The 21,769-nt window shown below is 35.6% G+C and overlaps 2 protein-coding genes and 1 non-coding gene across 5 annotated transcripts; 1 reads left to right on the top strand and 2 right to left on the bottom strand.

Annotated features, from left to right (window-relative positions):
- Positions 1 to 5,145: 5,145 nt before the first annotated feature.
- Positions 5,146 to 10,989, top strand: LOC109167732 (histidine kinase 1-like). 3 transcript variants are annotated; one of them, XM_019316847.1, is made up of 14 exons: positions 5,146 to 5,567; positions 5,785 to 6,027; positions 6,129 to 6,923; positions 6,998 to 7,245; positions 7,742 to 7,901; positions 7,976 to 8,102; positions 8,201 to 8,290; positions 8,386 to 8,583; positions 8,674 to 8,743; positions 8,844 to 8,886; positions 9,099 to 9,239; positions 9,404 to 10,314; positions 10,351 to 10,435; positions 10,524 to 10,989. In XM_019316847.1, the coding sequence occupies exons 1-14, from the start codon at positions 5,307 to 5,309 to the stop codon at positions 10,740 to 10,742; spliced, it is 3,591 nt and encodes a 1,196-aa protein (XP_019172392.1). In that variant the 5' UTR covers positions 5,146 to 5,306; the 3' UTR covers positions 10,743 to 10,989. The 3 variants fall into 3 exon arrangements, with proteins under 3 accessions (XP_019172392.1, XP_019172391.1, XP_019172390.1); XM_019316846.1 differs by having other exon boundaries at positions 6,132 to 6,923; positions 9,404 to 10,435; XM_019316845.1 differs by having other exon boundaries at positions 9,404 to 10,435.
- A 113-nt stretch (positions 10,990 to 11,102) lies between these two features.
- On the bottom strand, positions 11,103 to 11,176 carry TRNAI-AAU. Its single transcript has one exon. It is a non-coding gene; the product is annotated as a tRNA-Ile (tRNA).
- Positions 11,177 to 11,776: 600 nt separating this feature from the next.
- LOC109167540 (zinc finger BED domain-containing protein RICESLEEPER 2-like) lies at positions 11,777 to 14,633 on the bottom strand. The gene is made up of 7 exons (XM_019316563.1): positions 14,417 to 14,633; positions 14,243 to 14,308; positions 13,306 to 14,157; positions 12,724 to 13,225; positions 12,474 to 12,622; positions 12,337 to 12,401; positions 11,777 to 11,794 (listed from the first exon to the last, which is right to left on the bottom strand). Exons 1-7 carry the CDS (start codon positions 14,631 to 14,633, stop codon positions 11,777 to 11,779), a joined length of 1,869 nt encoding a protein of 622 aa, XP_019172108.1.
- Between the last annotated feature and the right edge of the window lie 7,136 nt (positions 14,634 to 21,769).

Raw genomic sequence — 21,769 nt, 5'->3', positions numbered from 1 at the left:
AAGGGAGTGTTGAGTTGGTGGAATTTTTATTTTTTTAAATAATTACTAATAAAAAATAATTTTAAAATATTTTGTAACCCCTCATACAATTTGTAAATCTTATATTTTTTAAACAATACAATTTGATAAATATCATAAATTAATTAGTACAATATTATTTCTGTTTATAAATTATAATAATTAAAAACAAATTTAAATATGTGAACCAATCATTTCAAAATGAAATTAATATACAGTTACAAATAAATATAGTATGATTAGATTTACTTTAATTAATTTTAATTTCCTTAATGAAATGATATTTCTTTGTCAGTTTTTTTTTATGGGAGGCTAAGAGAGTGTTTGGATTGTTGAAAAATATTTTAAAATAAAAATACATACAAATAAAAAATAATTTAAAATATTTTTTAACCCCTCATAACATGTGTAAATGTTATATATTTTTAAAAATACAATTTGGTAAATATCAAATTTTGTGTTTATAATAGTTAAAGAAAAAAATAAATAATTCAAAAATGTGAACCAATGATTTCAAAATGAAATTAATATACAATTGCAAATAAATATAGCATGATTAGATTTACTTTAATTAGTTTTAATTTTCTTAATGAAATGACTTTTCTTTATCAGTTTTTTTTTTTTATGGGAGCCTAAGGGAGTGTTTACCTGCTGGAAAATATTTTAAAATAAAAATACATGCTAATAAAAAATAATTTGAAATATTTTTTAACACCTCATAACATGTGTAAATATTATATAAATACAACTTGATAAATATCATAAATTTTGTTTATAATAGTTAAAGAAAAAAATAAATAATTCAAAGATGTGAACCAATGATTTCAAAATGAAATTAATATACAGTTACAAATAAATATAGCATGATTATATTTACTTTAATTAGTTTTAATTTTCTTAATGAAATAACTTTTATTTTTCAGTTTTTTATTAGAGACTAAGGGAGTGTTTGGGTTGTTGAAAAATATTTTAGAAATAAAAATACTTACTAATAAAAAATAATTTTAAAATATTTTTAATCCCTAAACATGAGAAAATTTTACATTTAAAAAAAATACAATTTGATAAATATTATAAATTAATTATTGCAATATCATTTATGTTTACAACGAGAATAATTAAAGAAAAAATAAATAAATCAAATATGTGAACCAATGATTTCAAAATGAAATTAATATAACATGATTAGATAAAGTGACTAATGCCCCTCTTTTGGGTGAAAGGGCTGGCCTGGAGATTTAAAGTTGCTCAATTCCCAAAGGCAATGATCAAATCCTTGCCTTTGGTTAATAAGGATGGATGCGTCCCTTCCACTCAACCACACCCTCCAAGTTCTTAGTGAAATGACTTTAATAAAAGTAAAATCCTCATTTACAACATCCCAACCCAAATTAATATGAATATTAATTAATTAGTAAAAAATAATAAAGCTTAATTGGTAACAAAATTTTATATGAAAATTAACTAATATCTAATGAATTGTTACCACAAATTAAAGTCAATATGTATATAAAAATGAAAAATGGTTACCAAATTATGAGAATAATTAAATTATTATAATTATAAAAATAATGGATACAAATTCTACGTAACAAATGAGAAAATTTGTTTGAAATTCTGCGTAATTTTATAAACAAATAATAATTTATTAATTATTATTTACACCAATTTATACTATTAATAAAAGTAAAATTATCATCTTCAACATTCCCGCCCAAATGAATATGAATATTAATTAATTGGTAAAAAAAATTTAATAAAGCTTAATTGGTAACAAAATTTTATATGAAAATTAACTAATATCTAATGAATTTTTATCACACATTGAAGTCAATGTGTACTTAAAAATGGATGATGGTTATCAAATGCTGAGAATAATTAAACCATTATAATTGTGAGAATAATGGAAACAAATTCTGCGTAATAAATGAGAAAATTCATTTGAAATTATATGTAATTTTATAAGAAAATAATAATTTATTAATTATTATTTACACCAATCTATATTTATACTATTAATAAAAGTAAAATCTTCAATTAAAATGTCTTTCGCCCTTCTGATACGAGATTGCCATTCAAGTTCTAACGAAAACAATTCACGTTGATGCTCGCATATGCCATGACTATCAACAAAAGTCAGGGTCAAACACTAACTCACGTTGAGTTATTACTAAAACAACTCGTCTTTAATCACAGTTTATTATATGTGAATTTTTCCCGAGTCATCCATCCTGATGGTCTGATGGTTTTAACTCTAGACGAGGATGGATAAAATTCCGTTACTACTACCAATGTTGTCTATAAAGAGATTTTCAATAATGTATAATTCAAGTTATTGATATTATGGTTTTTTATATACAAAGATGACAAAATTGCTATATATCTACATAGAAAATATATCTTCCGTATAAATAATTTCTATAACTGAGTTGCTAGACAACGAGCTAATTAGTCCAATTAATACAAATTATAAACACTGATATATAAAATCTCTAAAGTTGCAGCACCGAATGCGTATATCTACACGTTAACTATTAATTGGGCAATTATTTACTCGAATTCAAGTATTGATAACATCAGAAAACATAATCGGTGCAACTCAATTCTTCAATTATATTTTATAATATTCGATGTTATAATTTATACAATTGTATATCGATCTAAATATTTTTAAAATATTATAACAAATTCATTCCGTGCAACGCACGGGCGCAAATACTAGTTTTTAAAACAATGTTTTTTTTTTTTTTTTTTTTATCTACCTTAATTATAATCAAGTGTTTCCTTGTCAATTTCACAAAACCTAATTTCTAGCATGAGCTATTTCAATCTCATTCAATAAATGTTCAACTTTGATTCAATTGAGTAGAACTCTAACTCGATTAACTAGTTTGAATATTGACATGGACAGATATTAGTGAATTTACTTGAACTAATATATCTTAAAATATATGTTATATGCTCCATATATTATATAAACAAGTAAGGTTCCCACCAAATATATATATATATATATATATATATATATATATATATATATATATATATATATATATATAAAACAAGTAAGGGCCTATTTGGTAACATAGTTGATAAGTCAATTTTGACTGGTCAATAGGCTCTTTAAGTGTTTGGCAAAATGACTTATTATAGGGCAATAAGTCAAAATCTAAAAAGTTAAGAAGAGTTGAGTTTTTGAGATTGAGCCTTAGTGGAGACGTTATTGACTTTTTGTGCTTCATTAGGTTGAGAAAGTATGTTTGAACAGATACTAGAATGTAATAGAGTCAGTAGCATTCAAAAACATTAACCTTAATTATAAAATGACCATTTTACCCTTGCAATCCTTAACATTTATATATATTTTGTTGTTGTTCTTTGCCTTTATCAACTGGTCTAATCCGCTATCAACCATTTGTCAACACCCCATGATATATTTAGAGAGCAACTATTCCAGATAAGTTATTCTGATAATTAACTTAATAATTGCAAAATTTCTAGTCTACCTCTTTATCTATTAACATAATTCACTCAAAACACATTCGTGTAACCAACTGAAAAACTTAAATCAACTTGATCAAATGAAGTCCAGAGGTCAGTGAATAATAAGTTAATACGTCTAGAAGCTCATATGATCACTGTCAGAATTCTGAGATAATTCTGACTTTCTCCTATATTTGACTAATAATAATAATAATAATTTATAAAGAATTGAGAGGCATATATAAAAGGTATAATAGCTTTTTGATAGAGAAGTAGAATGGTGGTGACACGTGAGAAGTTATCCAAAATCAGAATCTGCCTTGTCTGCTCCGCATCTTCTTCTACTGCCACTCGCCGCCGTATCTTTCATTTTATTTGTTGAGCTCTCACTATTTTATTCACAATCCTCTATCACTCTAGTGCTATTTTTTTAAAAAAATAATTACAACTTAACATATTTATAGAATTATAGTATCAGCTCAACAAGATTATTGTTGGGCAGGACCAGTAAAAGAGTCATGTCTAGTACCGGTGGCAAGTCCAACATCTAACCTGAATAATGTGATAACAGTCTATAAATAAGAAAATAAGTTACGCTTTCACTACTAGCTATAACTTTTGGTGTGAGTGATAAGCGTTTGATCCTAATTGGTGAGCCAAGTATTTGAAAGGGTAACACTGATGTTACCTGTGACCTTTATTGATTAGGATGTTACTGAGACTTGTGACCTTTCATTTGAAATGGTAACAGTGATGTTACCTGTAATCTTTCATTTGAAATAGTAACAGTGATGTTATTATACCACGAGGTACTTGGCGCATTCCATGACTTCTTACTTTAGCACCACTTTTATTTTATATCACAAACGCACAACCTCGAACCAATTTTGCCAATATCATTCAATTTTTTTTTGTAAAACTGTGCAATCTCTAACTAAATTGGTCGAGATCATTCAAGTTTTTGATAAGACGATTTAGTTACGACGCTCTCTTTAATTTAGAATGTCTAGTCATAACGCTCCAAGTGGTGTATCAAAGTTAGGTCAATTTGGATTTTTTGTTGACATGTGTGCAAGTACACAATAATGCTCGAGTTTGGAACGTTACAGCAAGCCAGCACGGCAGTAGAGAGTCAAATAATGGAGCTTTCAGGAAACGATGTTCCCTTTCTGGGAAATAGGAAGTGTCCCCAGATTTTGCAATCACAAGAAACTCATTGCCCCAATAGCAATAGTACCATGTTATTGAATAATGACTACTCTTAGGCCATAGCTTTTCTCATACTATGTCTCATTCCTAAATCACACCATTTTTAGATATCCAACTAAGTTGGTCAGATGATTAACTTAGTAACTGCGAGGTTACAAAGTTCAATTTCTAACAGCAGCACCTATTGATCATCTTCTTGGTTTGAACGGATCAGCTATGAACAACTTAAACTGATTTATCTTTTTATGGACATTTACTTACTAAGATGATAAGACGAGATTTATCCAGTACATACTTTCCAATAATGAACATCGATTTCCCATTAGAGAAGGTGTTGTAGAGGAGGTGTATTAGTAGTGAGTAACACCACACAAACCACTAAAGTATACCACAAAAACATTTATGATTTATGGCATCCCACAAAGTGGAAATTTGAGAGTGATATTCAATAAATCACATTATAAAAACACCAACCTTATAAATCCTGTGCCTTTCTCTACATACTGCAACTTCACGCTCAAGTTTCTGACTCCAAAGTCCAAACCCAATATCTATATATGTTTATGTGCTGTGTTACTTTTTGAGGAAGAATAACAATGGCGTACAGAGCCAATAGGACTCCCTCTATCAGCTCTGAATCATCATCAACCCCCACCACACCCGTGGGATCACTCCCGGAAAGAATTTTGCATAAAATGTTTGGTTTTGGAAATCTTTACAGACGAAACAAGTCTCCCACTAGAAGAAGAATTTTCCGCCGAGATGTTGAAGAAGAAGAAGAAGAAGAGTTTCAATATGCAAGTACCCTTTGCTTGTCTTCATATTATAGCGTGTTTGTGGTTCGTCTTGCCATCATGGTATGTGTATACTATGTTTCCTTTCAGGTTTCTCATGTCTGTAGTACTAACTGTCTGATGAAATGTCTGTATGAACTGGTTGATTTTCTTGTGCAGTCAACAGTAAAGCATATATATATTCTCTCTTTATTATTGACAAGTCTTTATGTTGCTTTCAGTGTGACAATGGATGGAATTTAGTCTGATTGAACTTTTTGGAAATTTGGTTTTTATGCAGGTCATGCTGGCAATTTTGATTGGATTGTTAACCTTACTAACATGGCATTTTACCAGAGTTTACACAAAAAGATCACTCAACACGCTAGCATTCGGTCTTCGCCATGAACTGCTGCAAAGGCCTATACTAAGAATGTGGAACATCCTTAATTCTACTGTCGAAATAGCAACCGCTCAGGTTAAACTGTCAGAGTTTGTAATGAGGCGTTATAGCAAGGCTATAAATCAAGAACAGCAAGTTGAGGTTGTTGCCACTTCTTTAACTTTGCTTGTTTGATCTTTAAGTTACTTATGATGAATGTATTTCAAGCTTTTGAGTTTTGACCCAATGCTTTGTAATCTTAGCAGTTGTATGAAGCCATGAAGGATGTGACGTGGGCGCTGTTTGCCAGCAGGAAAGCTCTCAATTCGTTAACCATCAACTACAGGAATGGCTTTGTCCAGGCTTTCCATAGAGATCACAGGAGTAACAACACGTTCTACATATACTCTGATCTTTCCAATTATTCGATAAGTGGAACATATGATGTTAGTATGTTGTCGTCTCGTGAAGGATGGAACGATCAATCTATACATGGCAACACATCTGCTATCTGGTACAGGGAGCCCCTGGATCCTCTGTCTGGTGTCAGGATTGGGAAACAAAGCCAAATCCAACCAGATGAGTTGATCAATATTGCGGGCATTTCTCAAGTGCCTGATGGTGCAGCCTCGTGGCACGTGGCTGTCAGCAAGTACTCCGATTCGCCACTGCTTTCTGCAGCACTTCCAGTTTGGGATCCATCTAATAAAAGTATAGTTGCTGTTGTGGGAGTTACCACAGCTCTTTATAGTGTTGGCCAATTGATGAAAGAAATCGTCGAGTTCCATAGTGGGCATATATATTTAACCTCGCAAGAGGGCTGGTTACTTGCTACTTCCACGAATACTCCTCTCTTGGTGAACTCCACAACAAGGCCAAAGTTGATCATGGCTATTGAGTCCGAGGACCCTGTGATACAAGCTGGAGCCCAATGCTTGCAGGAAGAGTACGGGAACAAGATTCCTCCCGGTCAAGAAGTCCATATAGAAAACGCAAAGCTTGGCAATCAGCTCTACTATATTGATTCATTTTTCCTGAACTTAAGGAGACTTCCTATGGTGATAATCCTCACTTTTTTGCACTTATAATTTCTAATAATCAGTGTGAAAAAATTACAATAATCGGTTTGCAGGTGGGAGTTATAATCATTCCAAGGAAATATATAATGGGGAAGGTTGATGAGAGGGCATTCAAAACATTGGTGATATTGATATCTGCATCTGTGTGCATCCTGATCATTGGATGTGTCTGCATATTCATATTGACAAATGGCGTTTCAAAGGAAATGAAACTAAGGGCAGAATTGATAAGTCAATTAGACGCAAGAAGGAAAGCAGAGGCATCAAGCAACTACAAAAGTCAGTTTTTAGCAAACATGAGGTAATCTTCATGATAAAAAGTTATTTAGTAAGCAAATGGCATAAAGCATAGGTGGTTTGTAGTGGAGTTTGACATGATTTCTACTTATTCCATCTGCCCAGCTTGTGTTTTCTGATTTGCCACGCATATAACAAAATTTATTTATTTTGAAATAAAAAATAAAAAAGAAGAGAAAAAGTGTGCTGCTTCTCTGAAGTTTAGGTAAATTTCATTGTTGGTGATTTGTTTTTGATATTCCTGAAGCATGATAAGCATCTATTATTAACTATTACAGTACTAATCAGAATAAACAATTTCGATTTTAGTTTTTCTTCATCTGTTTGTATATGGACCTTTTTGTATGTCAGAAAGATTATAGTCTACTGATAATAAGTGGCTTTTAACATGGTCTTCTAGCTTTTCCTGAAGTCATGAATTCTGTAACTTTATGGATTTTCTTTGATTTTTGAAGTTGTGTACTTCTGCAGTTACCTGATGTTTTGCTTTCTTTTGACAGTCATGAATTACGAACACCAATGGCTGCAGTGATTGGCTTGCTGGACATTCTTATATGTGACGATTGTCTCACAAATGAGCAATTTGCAACAATCACTCAGATACGCAAATGTTCAACTGCTTTACTCAGGCTTCTAAACAACATTTTGGATCTCAGTAAGGTGAGCGTCAGAAGCATATTGCCATGCTTTGCTATACAAAATTGATATATATTGTTCACTGGTTCCTGGTGCAGGTAGAATCTGGAAAGTTAGTTCTAGAAGAGACAGAATTCGACTTGAGTCGAGAACTGGAAGGTCTTGTTGACATGTTCTCTGTCCAATGCATTAACCACAATGTGGAAACTGTTTTAGATCTCTCTGGTATGGCCAGTCCTGCAGAATCTATATTCTATAGTAACCACAAAAGAAATGTGCTTAACAGTTGAGTCGAGAAATTTTACTTTGTTATCGATTTTCAGATGACATGCCAAAACTAGTTAAAGGCGACTCGGGAAGAGTTGTTCAAATATTTGCGAATCTATTAAGCAATTCTCTGAAGTTCACGAGTTGTAAGTCTGCTTTTGTCACTGATAACCATTAGTTTTCTGGTGTTTTGCTTACTCCAATGTTACATTAAGGTTTGACAGTCTCAAATGCCTTGCAGCTGGCTATATCATTCTCCGGGGATGGTGTGAGAGCCCAAACACTCTCGCAAACAGCAGGAAGTTTTCTGTCAACCAGAAGGACTCTTGGTCTGCGCCTAAAGTGAAGTTGAAGCCACACGGAAACCATGCCAGAAGACCTTCCAAGAAAGATAACAACAAAACTGTCCTTTGGTTTGAAGTTGATGACACCGGTTGTGGTATGCATCCTAAACTGTATAGAAACTGCAAGCGGGACTTCTTAGGACATGTGCATATTCAGTACTTCAATTTTCCATTCTATTATCCAGGAATCGATCCAAGCAAATGGGAATCTGTGTTTGAAAGCTTTGAGCAAGCTGATCCCTCCACTACAAGATTGTAAGCAGTTTATGCATGTCCTATCTTCATGTGGAAAAATGCATATTGAAATTAATGTCTTTGTGCTGATCTGAATGGATCTGATCTCAATGTTATGCAGGCATGGCGGCACTGGTCTTGGCCTATGCATAGTACGTACCCTGGTAAGTTGTAACTGCTAATCATTCGGTAGATATGTTGTTCCTAGATCCAAAAACACCCTACAAAAGAAGATGTGAATACACCATAACGCATATTTGAACCATATTTAAGCAGTTTACCTTAAGAAAACCAAAATTACTGGCACATAAACAGATGTCTGCCTCGCTGGATCTCTGTGTACTATCTTAGTCTTATGATTACGAGCTTTTTACAGGTGAACAAAATGGGCGGTGAGATCAGGGTTGTGAAGAAAAATGGATCGGGCACTCTGATGCAACTTTGCCTCCTACTCAACACTCCTATAGATGTCACAGGACAGCACGGACATCTGAATTTTAGAGAGCAGACAATGACTGTACGTAAAATGATTCTGCATTTTCGCCCGACCACATAACTAATGCTGTCTATACTGAACTTAGTAGATTGGGTTTAGCCTATATGGATTCTATATCTCCATTTGACTCTCTTTAATACTCTGGATGGCTGGAGAAACTCTTATCGTTTGACACCTGAATGCAGGTTCTGCTTGCACTCAATGGCAGAATGGGAAGGCTAATTATGTCCCAGTGGTTAGAGAAAAATGGAGTTGATACTTGTGAAGCGTCGGAGTGGAATGAACTGACACAAATGCTTCAGAGGCTTTCTAAAACCAAAACCAACTCGCAAGGTGCAGGCAATGCTAACACCTCGCTTTTTGTCATAGTTATTGACATTGGCCTGCTTGACTTAAGCACAAACATATGGGAAGAACAGCTAAATTTTCTTGATAAATACTGTGGGAAAGCAAAGTTTGCGTGGATTCTTTACCACGACACTGCGAATACCATCAAATCTGAGCTGCGGAGAAGAGGGCATCTGTTGATGGTAAATAGACCGCTTTACAAGGGGAAAATGATTCAGATTCTGGAAGCTATAGTAAAAGAGAACAGCCTTGAGCTGCAATCTGCAGTAAACACAACAGAAGAAAATTTGCATGAATGCCATGAAATTGATGCCAACCACTCTTGTATTGCCAGCCCAGATGATTCTGACAATTCAGAAAATGGGAAGGATAAAGCTGTGAACACATTCCGTGTTGAAGAAAGGGGGAATGAACATTTCGCCAAAGCCTCTTCCACGTCACAATATGGAACACTCAACAACTACTTTGTTGACTTCACTCAAACAAATTTGGAAGACAATGCATCACCTGAGGATCAACCAATGCAGGCAAAGAATAGTTCGTTAGAATGCTTGGGTAGCCCTCATCCCAGAGAAAGTACTGTCAGCTCTAGAAATGAAACAACCCAACAAAAATCTCTGGCGGGGCTGACAATACTACTTGCTGAAGATACACCCGTGCTTCAGAGAGTTGCAACGATAATGCTGGAAAAACTGGGAGCAAAGGTTGTAGTTGTAGGTGACGGGCAGCAGGCTGTGGATGCTCTCAAGTTCATGCTTAACTCAAAAGACTGCAGAAACGAGTGGTCAAGAGAAGAAGGCAGCTCAACAACTACCCAAACCGAAGGATCTTGTTCCCTGGCTTTCGACTTGATCTTGATGGATTGCCAAGTAAGCGAAATTATTCAGAATCCGTACATCTACTTAACTGTTATTTATAGTGAACCTATCTAACGAACTAATGATATTCCACGTATAGATGCCAAAGATGGATGGCTATGAAGCAACGAAAGCGATCAGAAGATCTGAAGTAGCAACTGGTTCACACATACCAATTGTGGCATTGACAGCTCATGCAATGTCTTCAGATCAAGCAAAATGCCTGGAGGTGGGAATGGATGCTTATTTAACAAAGCCCATCGACAGCAAGCTGATGATCTCCACAATCCTCTCATTAACGAAGAGCCTACAAGCTTGACTCGTCTGTCTAGTGACCAAGAGATGCTTGGTTTTTGTAAAGAAGAAGAAGAAGAAGAAGAAGAAGAACTACAGGTGCAAGAGAAATTAAAGAGCTGTATGGAAAGGAAATAAAGGGGCAAGAATTAGACTTATGAATCCTGATCTGAGTAAAATTTTGTGCTGTACAAATGAGTGTAACGTTAAGGACACTAACCTTGTACATTATTATCTACAAAACTCATTTCATGAAGCCAGATTTGATAGTACATAACTTGCAGAACTAGAAAGCCGACAAATCAAAAAATGGCCTATACAGGTCTTGAACCTGTGACCTTCCTAAAAAATGAAATAGACTGGAAATCAAATAAAAAAAATAAACTGGCCCATACAGGTCTCGAACCTGTGACCTTCGCGTTATTAGCACGACGCTCTAACCAACTGAGCTAATAGGCCATGTTGTTGTTTGGTTTACTTTTACTAATCTTAATAGGAGGAATCACTTTCTACCCTCTTTGGTAGCTAGGAAATCATGTGAGATGAATAGGCCTGTGCGTCGGACGGTTCGGTTCGGTTCGGATACTCGGAGGGCCAAACCGCACGGATTTCGGATTATTATTTTTAAACCCAATCTCATTGTATCAATTTGTAAAATCTTTTCGGTTTTATAGGATTTCGGTTGAGGACGGGTCGGTCGGATATCCGAATGCATCTCGGATATTTAAAATATAAAAATAAAATTAAATAATTGACTAAAACGTGTAAAAATTAAGTAAAACTGAAAAAATTTACAAAAACATGTAGTGCACTGTGCACAAACTACATGTAAAGCTACTAAACTAGACAACTAGTACTTAGACAGTTAGACTCCAAAAAGTCAAATGGGCAAGGGCAATTATGAATTTGCTTATACAAAATGTAAAACTGTAAAAGTAGCCAATTTCTAAAAAACACTGCAGCAACCACCATTGCACCAAATTACCAAAATTACAGTAATTCAAAAAATATCCAAGTTCCTAGCTCAGATTGCTCAGTAGTTCCTACTTTAGCTCTAGCCTACTGTTCTTCTTCTTCCTGTCAATACTCAAAACTTAAGATGAATTAGCAAAAACAAAATAAGTTATAACTTATAAAACTATAAAAGGTAGAAAATAAGATATTAAACATTGGCTCAGTAAGCTTTTTGTCCATATCAAAGTTAGGATTAAAGGCAAATTGCTACAACATCCCCATGAGGATAGAGCAACATACCAGCTTAATCCCTTATTTCAGATCATTGGTGGAAGCTTTCATCATCGCCATAACAAATAGTTAAATTATTTAAAGTCATAAATACATAATACAATGATACATTACCAGCAGTACAGCACCCTTGAGTCCAACAACAAACTTACCAACTAACAGTTATACCACTGTGGCACTGTCCAGTGCACCAAGGTCCAAGGGCAGCAACCAACAAGTTAGTAAGTTACCAAGCCTCATTAGGACAACTGGACAACTAGGCAGCAACTAATTACTAATTAGTTACCAAGCCTCATGAGTCACGAGTAATACAGTATACAGATTACATTAATGCAAGAATATAAAGTAGTATAAAGTATAAAGCATAACATTACAGGAATCGTAGGAAGTGTAGAACCACCAATCCTCCCAGCTCCACTCTCACCATCAGCACCCAATTCTGCAAATACAAGGACAAGTTTAAAATAAAAGTAAATAGAAAATGCAGGAAAGTTAAGTGTTAGTATGTTACCTTGTTCAAATCTCTCCAATTCCTCCAGATTTTCCTCAATTGATATAGGGGTATTAGGCAGTCTAAGCCAATCCTGAGTACAAACCAGAGCTTCCACAATTTTAGGAGTTAAAGAACTCCTAAAAGGATCTAAAACCCTCCCTGATGTACTGAAGGCAGATTCTGAGGCAACAGTGGATATTGGTATAGCTAAGACATCCCTAGCTACTTTTGAAAGGATAGGAAATCTTTCAGCATTCAGCTTCCAAACAATTTCTCCCGCTCCTCAAAAGCCCACAGGAACGGAGTTGATGCTCTAAGTATGTCAAAAGAAGATTCTTCTTCAACTAATGCCTCAGCAAGGTAAATTTCCAACTCAGTTTTTTTCTTTCCCCCACTCTCCATTCTTTGTTTCTTAATCTGGGACTTTAACAAACCCTGGGGCTTCCCAACATTAGACTGTGAAGAATCAGTAGAAGAGATGACAGAAACAGTAGGGACAACAGTAGAAGGAATCACAGGAGCAATAGGGACAACAGAGGCAGCATAATCATCAAACAACTCTGTAAAAGCTGCAACCACTTTCTCATAGTAGGTTTTACCTTTTAACTCACCATACATGTGTAAGATCTGTGCTGGCATGTACTCTAATTTGTCCCTGGGGTCAAGAATGTTTGCAAAGAATATCATCAAGTTCATCTTAGCTATATCCCCCCAATACTTTTCAAATTTAACCTTCATAGTTTCCCCCATCAATTTCACAGAACCACCAGCTTCCACCATTCCATTCAATAGGCAATATAAATCAGAAATTTCAGAAAAAAAAAAGTGTTAGATGTGACATATAAAGAACCTGAAATTCTTATTGTCATATCATAAAAACACTTCAACAGATTCACCAAACTCTTCACAGACTCCCAATCAAGAAAGTTAGGAATAGAATCACCTAAATCTGATTTGAAGGAAGAATCACTTTCTTCAAGTGAATAAAACACTTTCTCATAAAATACTGCAGATTGTAACATAAGATATGTAGAGTTCCATCTGGTTGGAACATCTAGACACAGAGAAGATTTCTTTTCAATCCCAAGCCATTCAGACAAGTCCTTAAATTTCTTAAGTCTAGCAGGTGAACTTCTCACATACCTTACAGCATCCCTAACCTTCTTCACAGAATCATCACACTGTTTTAGCCCATCTTGCACAACTAAATTCAAAATATGGGCAATGCATCTCATGTGAATGTACTTGCCCTTCACAGTAGATGTTCCCCAAGACATCAATTTCTTTTTTAAAAAACCTAGGGCAGTGTCATTTGATGATGCATTGTCCACTGTAATAGTGTAGACATTTCTAATACCCCAATCCAGCAAACAGTTTTCAAGGGATTTTGCAACAGACTCACCTTTGTGTGATGTGACAGGGACAAATGAAATAATTTTTTTATTTAGCCTCCACTCTTCATCTATAAAGTGAGCAGTAACTACCATGTAGTTAATTCTCTGAATAGAAGTCCAAGTGTCAGTAGTAATACTGACTCTTTGAGTGTTTCCCCTAAACATGCACTTCAACTTGAGCCTTTCCTCTTCATAAATCAAATTGATATCCCTACTAATTGTCCATCTTGATGGAATCTTAAACCTAGGACAACATACCAGAATGAACTGTATGAATGAACTTCCTAAATCCAGGACCTTCAACAAATCTAAAAGGGAGTTCATCTATTATAATCATTTCAACTAAGGCCTTCCTAATAGCTTCTTGATTAAAGACCCAAGTTCCTAACTCACCAACAGTAGCAGGAGATGCATCAGAATTGGTAACAGCTTGAAAGGTCAGAAGTGATTGCCTTGTGTCTTTTGAGTGAGGGTTTTTAAGACAGTTAAACATGTGGGTTCTCAATGATGAAGTACCATGTTTTTTGGTCTCACATTTATATATTTTGGCACAATATATACACTTGCCCTCAACAGTAACATTATTCTCATCAACAATCTTTTCAAAATGATCCCACACAGGAGATCTGGATTCAACTACCTTCCTTTTCTTCGGAAGAACCGCAACAGTAGGTTGCACATTCTGTTGATCATTATTTATCTCAACAGTCTGAGCTTCCACCACTGTAGATCCATGAAGTGAAGAGTTGGAAGGTTGACTACCAGACTCTATGATATTTTCCATCTAAAGAAATGGAATACTATCAGTACAGTGGGAACCATTTCAAAGAATGTCAGAATTAGAGAAATCCAGAATCAGAAGACAGGCAGTTCCTAACTTCATCATTTTTCTAAATTTCATAATTGGGACTTTAAGGAATTAACTATTAAGGGTCATACATCCATAAACTTATAACTTATAAGTTATAAACATAGTAACATACAGGCATACATGGATACAATCACAGTATCACATTAATCACACAAAGTGACAAAGAAATCCAGAAATCAGGATGGTGAAAGCCTGAAGTTTACATTCATCATTTTACTGGATTTCACAATTCGTAGTTACAATTGGGGCTTCCACCATTTTCACCAACACAGGCAACATCCAACAGCCAACAGGGGTTAGGGACTTAGGGGCTTCCACAAACAATACAGACAAAGTATAATCAACAAGTGTAAGGGACTTATGGGCTTCCACAAACAATCACAACTAAGTGATTCTAAAATGTCACAGTCCATATAATCATAGAAACCCTATTCAAAGGATCAAAAATTCACAAATAAGGGACAAGTGACATGCAATCCGGAACTTCTCAACAGATTCACATTGTCACAGTCATCAGAATCATAGAAGCCCTAATCAAAGGATCAAAAATTCACAAATAAGGGATAAGTGACATGCAATCCGGAACTTCTCAACAGATTCACTTTGTCACAGTCATCAGAATCATAGAATCACAAATAACAACAACGTATCACAATATATAAGAGTATAATCTAAGTATGTCTAAGATTAGGGTTTAGAGATTACTTCGTTTCTCCAAATCAAACCCCCGAGAACAAAGGGCTTCAAATCCGTGAGACCGTGACAGCAATCTACAATCCACCGCACCGGCCACAGGTCGTCCAGACTCTAGAATAGGGCTTCTACCGAACAATATTAGCTAGCTTCCACCGGAGACTCAAACTCAGAGAGAATGAGAGAACTCAGAGACTCAGAGTCTCACAGAGTCAGAGATCTGGAGAAGAAAGAAGTAAGAACTAACTAGGGTTTCAGATTTCAGAGAAGAAAGACGAGACTCACGAGAGAAGTTCAGAGAACGACTCTAGAGAGTTCTCAGAAGTCAGAAGAAAGACGAGGAAGCTGCGGAAATGAGTAGGGTTTCCTCCAAAGGCAACATATATACACCACTTACACGACGTCGTATACCTTAGGGTATACGCAGTCTTACCCTAATTCGGGTTGTCGGACGGGTTCGGGGGAATTTTATAACCCCCAACCCGCCTCGTTCTAACCGGCTACGTGGCGTGTGAACGGTTCGGGTATGCTAATTCGGGCTCGGATTCCACCCAAGTGCATATATTCGGGTTCGGGTCGGTCGGGTTTTTCGGGTGGGTCGGTTTATGCACAGCCCTAGAGATGAACATGGACGGAGCCAAAGGGGGGCAGGGGGGTCAGCTGCCTCCCTTCACCCCACCCTCACCCCATATATAATTTTTGTGTGTATATGTGTATATATAGTACTTGTTTGAATATTAGTATATAAAAACTGTTGATTATTAATAGGAAATGAGTTAGATTAGTTGGTAAAACATGTGTTTAGTTATAATAAAGGTCAAGGGTTCAAACCCTTTGGTTGTTAATATAATTTTACAGTTTTTTTGGCTCCTTCCCTATCTATGGCTTTAACAGAGTCACGTTTTAATAGCTTTTTAAATATTTAATACACACACATACATACATATATATTCAAATTCGATGTGTTTTATGTTTTGCCCGTATCCAATAATATTTACACCTATATTTCTTAGGTACTTTATTTATTTATTTTTCAAATATCTCTTTTATTTTAATGTTTCGCCTTTACTGAAATTTTTTTTTAATCCGTCTCTATTTCGCCCCCCTCAACAAAATTCCTGGCTCCGTCCCTGGAGATGAAGAAACTTCGCCTTCTCTTGGATACAATAGTGAGTTGAGTGAGTGCTTCTTCCTCTAAAGGAGCCACCATTGACGATGAATTCCTGAGTTCATGAGTTATGGGTGTAAACAAATTAAATATTTTAAATTCGATTCATGATTCGAATTCATATATTTCAATTCGAATACAAATCATAGTATGTTTGATTCGACTAGTATTCCAACAAAACATTCGCTGTCGCGTAGTCGCACTGCTGCATATCATACCACCACTTTCTTGAATCTTTTGGACGGCCATTCACTAATTTTTGTATATGGAATCCTCAAATCCAAATGAGCAAACACAAAGACACGATATTAAAGAAGATGGAGATGGATGAGGTAACCCGTCTAAATAATTTTATGATTTTTCTAAATAAGAGAAATTAGTTATAATTTACTACTATATTATTGCTAAGTAAGAAAAAAATCTGTAATTTTATGATTTTTATCTGCTAGCTTTGTTCACTAGTAACTAATGCAGGAAGGAGTACTTTCATATTTTTTTAATTGCACATGATCAGTAAAGCACCCTACAATTAGTCAATTAGTCATGAATTATAAAAGTATTTAACAATGTTAGCAAGAATATATGAAGTGAAAAACTTTGAACTGATTATTATGATGCAAAAATATATATAGTCAAAGACTCATTTTAATGAAGTTAATGATGGAGGTGATAATGTAGACAACTTGAATATTAATGATGATGGTGTACAAAATGAAATTTTGGATGTTGGAGATGAAAAAGGTGACGGTGAGAAAGATTGTGAAAAGAATGATGATCAATGTCAATTTCAACGGAAGAAAAGAAAGAAGGCATGAAAAGCTCATGCTAATTTTAATGAATTAAGTTACTATAAAGGATGGAAGTATAAAGTTACAATGTATACATTGTAAAACACTACTTTCTAAGTCGACTTCTTCTACAATAACACATCTTTGGAATCATTTGAATATGTGTACACAAAAGAAATTTCATAAAAAAAAAAATCAAAAACCTTGCAATTTCATAATACAAAGTTCAAGTTTGAGACACCTCCTTTAATTTGTCAGATGGTAAATATGATCATACGAAGCAAATAAAAGCTATTGCCCATTGGATTCTAATGCACAAGCAACCATTAAATGATGTGGAAAATTATGGCTTTACTTTTATGTTCAAAGTGAATCTTCTACAATTTGAGAATGTTTCTCGTGTCATGGAAAAGAATAATGTCATTACTGTTTATGGCACAGAGAAGAAAATGTTACAATTGATGTTAAGAAATATCGATAAAATATCATTGACCACTGATATTTGGAAGTCTAAGGTACAAAACGTTTCATATATGTGTCTCACTACTCACTAGACATTTGTTGATTCAAATTGGCAACTTCAAAAGTGTGTTCTTAGTTTTATGTCTTTTCCTCCTCTACAGTTATGTTTTTCACTTGTTTGTAAATATATCTCTATATTAAATTAATTAATAATAACTTTTTCTTGAATTGAATTATATTATTTTTATATATCATGTATTGATATCAATGATAGGGTTATGAAGTCCACAAAAAGATTGGGAGGTAGAGCATAAACTCTTCACAATTTCAGTGGATAATGCTTCATGTAATAATGTCGCAGTTAGAATCGCCAAAGAAACATTCTCCAAGAGTCATAAGTTACATTTGGGTGGTAAGCTATTTCATGCGAGATGCACTACTCATATGTTGAATCTTGTTGTTCAAGATGGTTTTTCTCAAATTAAAACCAATATTGATGATGTTAGGAATAGTGTGTGATTAATAATCAATCTGAGTCTAGGTTGTTGAAGTTATCTGAAATTGTGCATCATTTGGGAAAAAGTTAAAACCTTGATTGTGCTACTCATTGGAATTCTACAAATGAAATGTTAGTTGTAGCCATGAAAGTTAAGGATGCATTTCCAATATTTGCGCAAAGAGAACCTTCGTATAAATGTTGTCCTAGCTTGGAAGATTGGAGTAAAATAGAGGATGATTTCTTAGCATCTTAGAGGTGGTTACGTTGTTTATGAAGCTACTCAAGTGATATATGAAACTAACTATCCCACTTTTAATGTTTTTCTTGGTGTTGTTTGGAATGTCAAGCATGTATTAAATGAAAATTGTGTCATCATGAAAAGCTAATTATAGAAATGATTCAAAAGATGAAGACAGAATTTGATAAATATTAGGGTGATTGCAATCTTTTTATGTCTTTTGGAGCATGCAACACGTGAAGAAATCAGCAAGAAAGGGGCAGTAGAGTAATTCAGCATGATTCTGATGTAACCGACTTTCCTACCTAGCTCTTTTATATATAAGCATGTTATCTTCTCTGTAATGTCAAGAACTCAGATTACTATCAATACTCCATCACCTTTCTTCTCTCTTCTTTACTCGTTAACTTGCTCGTCATGGTATCAGAGCCACGACGGAACTCCTATGCCACTGATGTCTCCGGCGCCCGAGAATCAAATCAAGGAGTGCAAGCTGCGTCGCTAATGAGCCGATCACCCATTCGCACCAATTCCATGACTGTTCCGCAAAAGAACTTACTTGCGCAGATGTAGAGAAACTACAACACTGAAGAACTGGAGAAGCCTCTGTTCCTCCACACCAATGACAATTTGTGCGTGGTTTTGGTTACTCCACCCACTGACAGGGAGTTTGAACTACGGTTCGTGGTCCATTTCCACGCGTATAGCCCTTGGAGGTGAAGAATAAATGGAGTTTTGTTGATGGCAGCACTCTAGCACAGAGCCGAGATCATCTTCACTATGCTGCTTAGAGGAGATGCAATTTGATGATTTATTCGTGGATCTTCAAGTCAGTACAACCGTCCATCGCACAGAGCATCATTGCATCTGGACAAAGCCAAGGAGGTGTGGGATGATTTGAAGAGGAGATTCTCACAACATGATGCTCAGCGCATCTCAATTTTACAGAATGAAATCTACAATCTCAAGCAAGCGAACATGTCCGTGAATGAATATTGCACAAAGTCTTGAATAATGTGGGAGGAGATGAACGTGTTGAGGCCTCTTCTGGTCTGCAGATGTCGTCCACGCTGCTCGTGTAATCTAATAGATCAAAGCAGGAAGGAACGTGACATGGATAAGGTAATCTGATTCATTCAAGGGTTAAATGAAGATTATAACAATTTAAAATCTAATGTTCTTGTACTTGATCCATTGCCGGAAGTCTATAAAGTCTTTGTGATGGCTGAAAAATTAGAAAAACAAATTAACTTGACAAATCTAAGTTTTGGCAATCTGGACTTTAACCATGCCAATGCAATTCCGAACATACGGAGTAAACAAGGCTTTAGTTCTGATGAAAATATAGCTACTGCAGACGAAATAATAATGGAAAAGGGGACAATGTGTCTTGCATGTTGCCTTCATCATAAACAGGCTGCCTTTGCCGGTTATTGACTGCTCAAGCCCTTATTAGAAGTTGTATGGTAAGGACCCTAACATAAACAGTCTACGAGTATTTGGATGTCTATGTTATGCAACCACCTTACCACATGCTAGGCATAAAATGGCTCCTAGAGGCAGAAAATGGGCATTCATTAGTATACCGGCAAACATTAAGGGATATCTATTATATGATATGGATGCCAAAACCATTTTTGTCTCGAGAGATGTCACTTTCTATGAAACACAATTCTCATTTTCACAGACAGAGGTATTAGAATTGCCATAACCGATGCTACCTAATCCTCCTCTACCTAATATACCTATCACAACTTCTATGCCATATGCAGAGTTTGGGCAACATACCTCTAGTACTGGGCAGTCGCATTCTACCTCTGAGTCATCGGCATCTTCAAATATTCGACATGGTCTTGATGACAATATTAGTAGCCACAATACTGATGACATAATGGAAGCTACTGGTTCTGTCAGTAACTCCCCTCCTCCTCGACAGTCTAGCAGAAACTGTCGTGTACCTAGCAGACTTCAGTATTACTATTGTGACACCATCACAAAGAAGGTATCATCTCTGCATCCTTTGGCTAGTGTTATATCATGCAATCATCTTACCATGCCACACAAGATTTTCTCTATGGATGTAACATCCATTGAAGAGCCAAGAACCTATAATGAATCCATACGACACGAGTGTTGGAAAAATACAATGGATGCCAAAATAGAAGCACTCCAATAAAATGCTACATGGGAATTAACCGACTAACCTCCCGGGAAAACACCCATAGGATGTAAAAGGGTGTACAAAATCAAGCTCAAGGCGGATGGCTCCGTTGAAAGGTACAAGGCGAGGCTTGTAGCCAAAGGCTACACACAACAATTAGGAATTGACTATACTGAAACGTTCTCACCCGTAACCAGGATTACCACCATCCGAACGTTCTTGGTAGTGGCTACTTCTCAAGCTTTGCATATCCATCAATTGGATATCAACAACGCCTTTCTTCATGGCGATTTAGATGAAGATGTGTATATGGTGTTGCCTCCCGGTTTCAAAAGAGAAAAGCTCAATCAAGTGTGCAAGCTTATAAGTTCTTTTTATGGTCTAAAGCAAGCAAGCCAGCAGTGGAATGCCAAGCTATGCACTGCCATTCTACGTATGGGATTCAACCAGTCCAAGGCCGATCCTTCGTTATTCACAAAAGGGTATGGTTCGGATTTTCTAGCTCTCCTTGTTTACGTGGATGATATTCTTGTTGCTAGTCCAACTATGAGTCTTATTCGAGAACTTAAAACATACCTTGATAATGCATTCAAAATCAAGGATTTGGGTACTCTAGGTTATTTCCTAGGCATTGAAGCACATATAGACAACTTGGGTTTAAATTTGTGCCAGTACAAGTTTGCTTTGAACATTCTAAATAAGTCTGGATTTCTTGACTCAAAGCCGGTAAGTACTCCTATGGTTCCAGGCCACCGGCTAGACAGAGGTGATAGTGAAGTGATAAGCGATGTTGGATGCTACAAGAGACTGGTAGGCTGGCTGTTGTACCTTACAGCAACTCGATTAGAAATTTCTTATGCAGTGCAACAGTTGAGCCAATTCGTTGGTTCCCCTACCAGTGAACATATGTCTTGTGCGCACCGAGTGTTGCGCTATATCAAAAATGCACCCGGACAGGGCATTCATCTACAGTGGCAATCGCTGAAAATTACGTCTTCCACGAGAGGACCAAGCATATCGAAATTGATTGTCACGTTATT

The sequence above is a fragment of the Ipomoea nil genome, unplaced genomic scaffold, assembly GCF_001879475.1.
Source record: "Ipomoea nil cultivar Tokyo-kokei standard unplaced genomic scaffold, Asagao_1.1 scaffold3169, whole genome shotgun sequence".
In the NCBI taxonomy this organism is placed as follows: Eukaryota; Viridiplantae; Streptophyta; class Magnoliopsida; order Solanales; family Convolvulaceae; genus Ipomoea; species Ipomoea nil.
The sequence above is the reverse complement of the archived record's forward strand: the minus strand, read 5'-3'. Positions and strand labels throughout refer to the sequence as shown.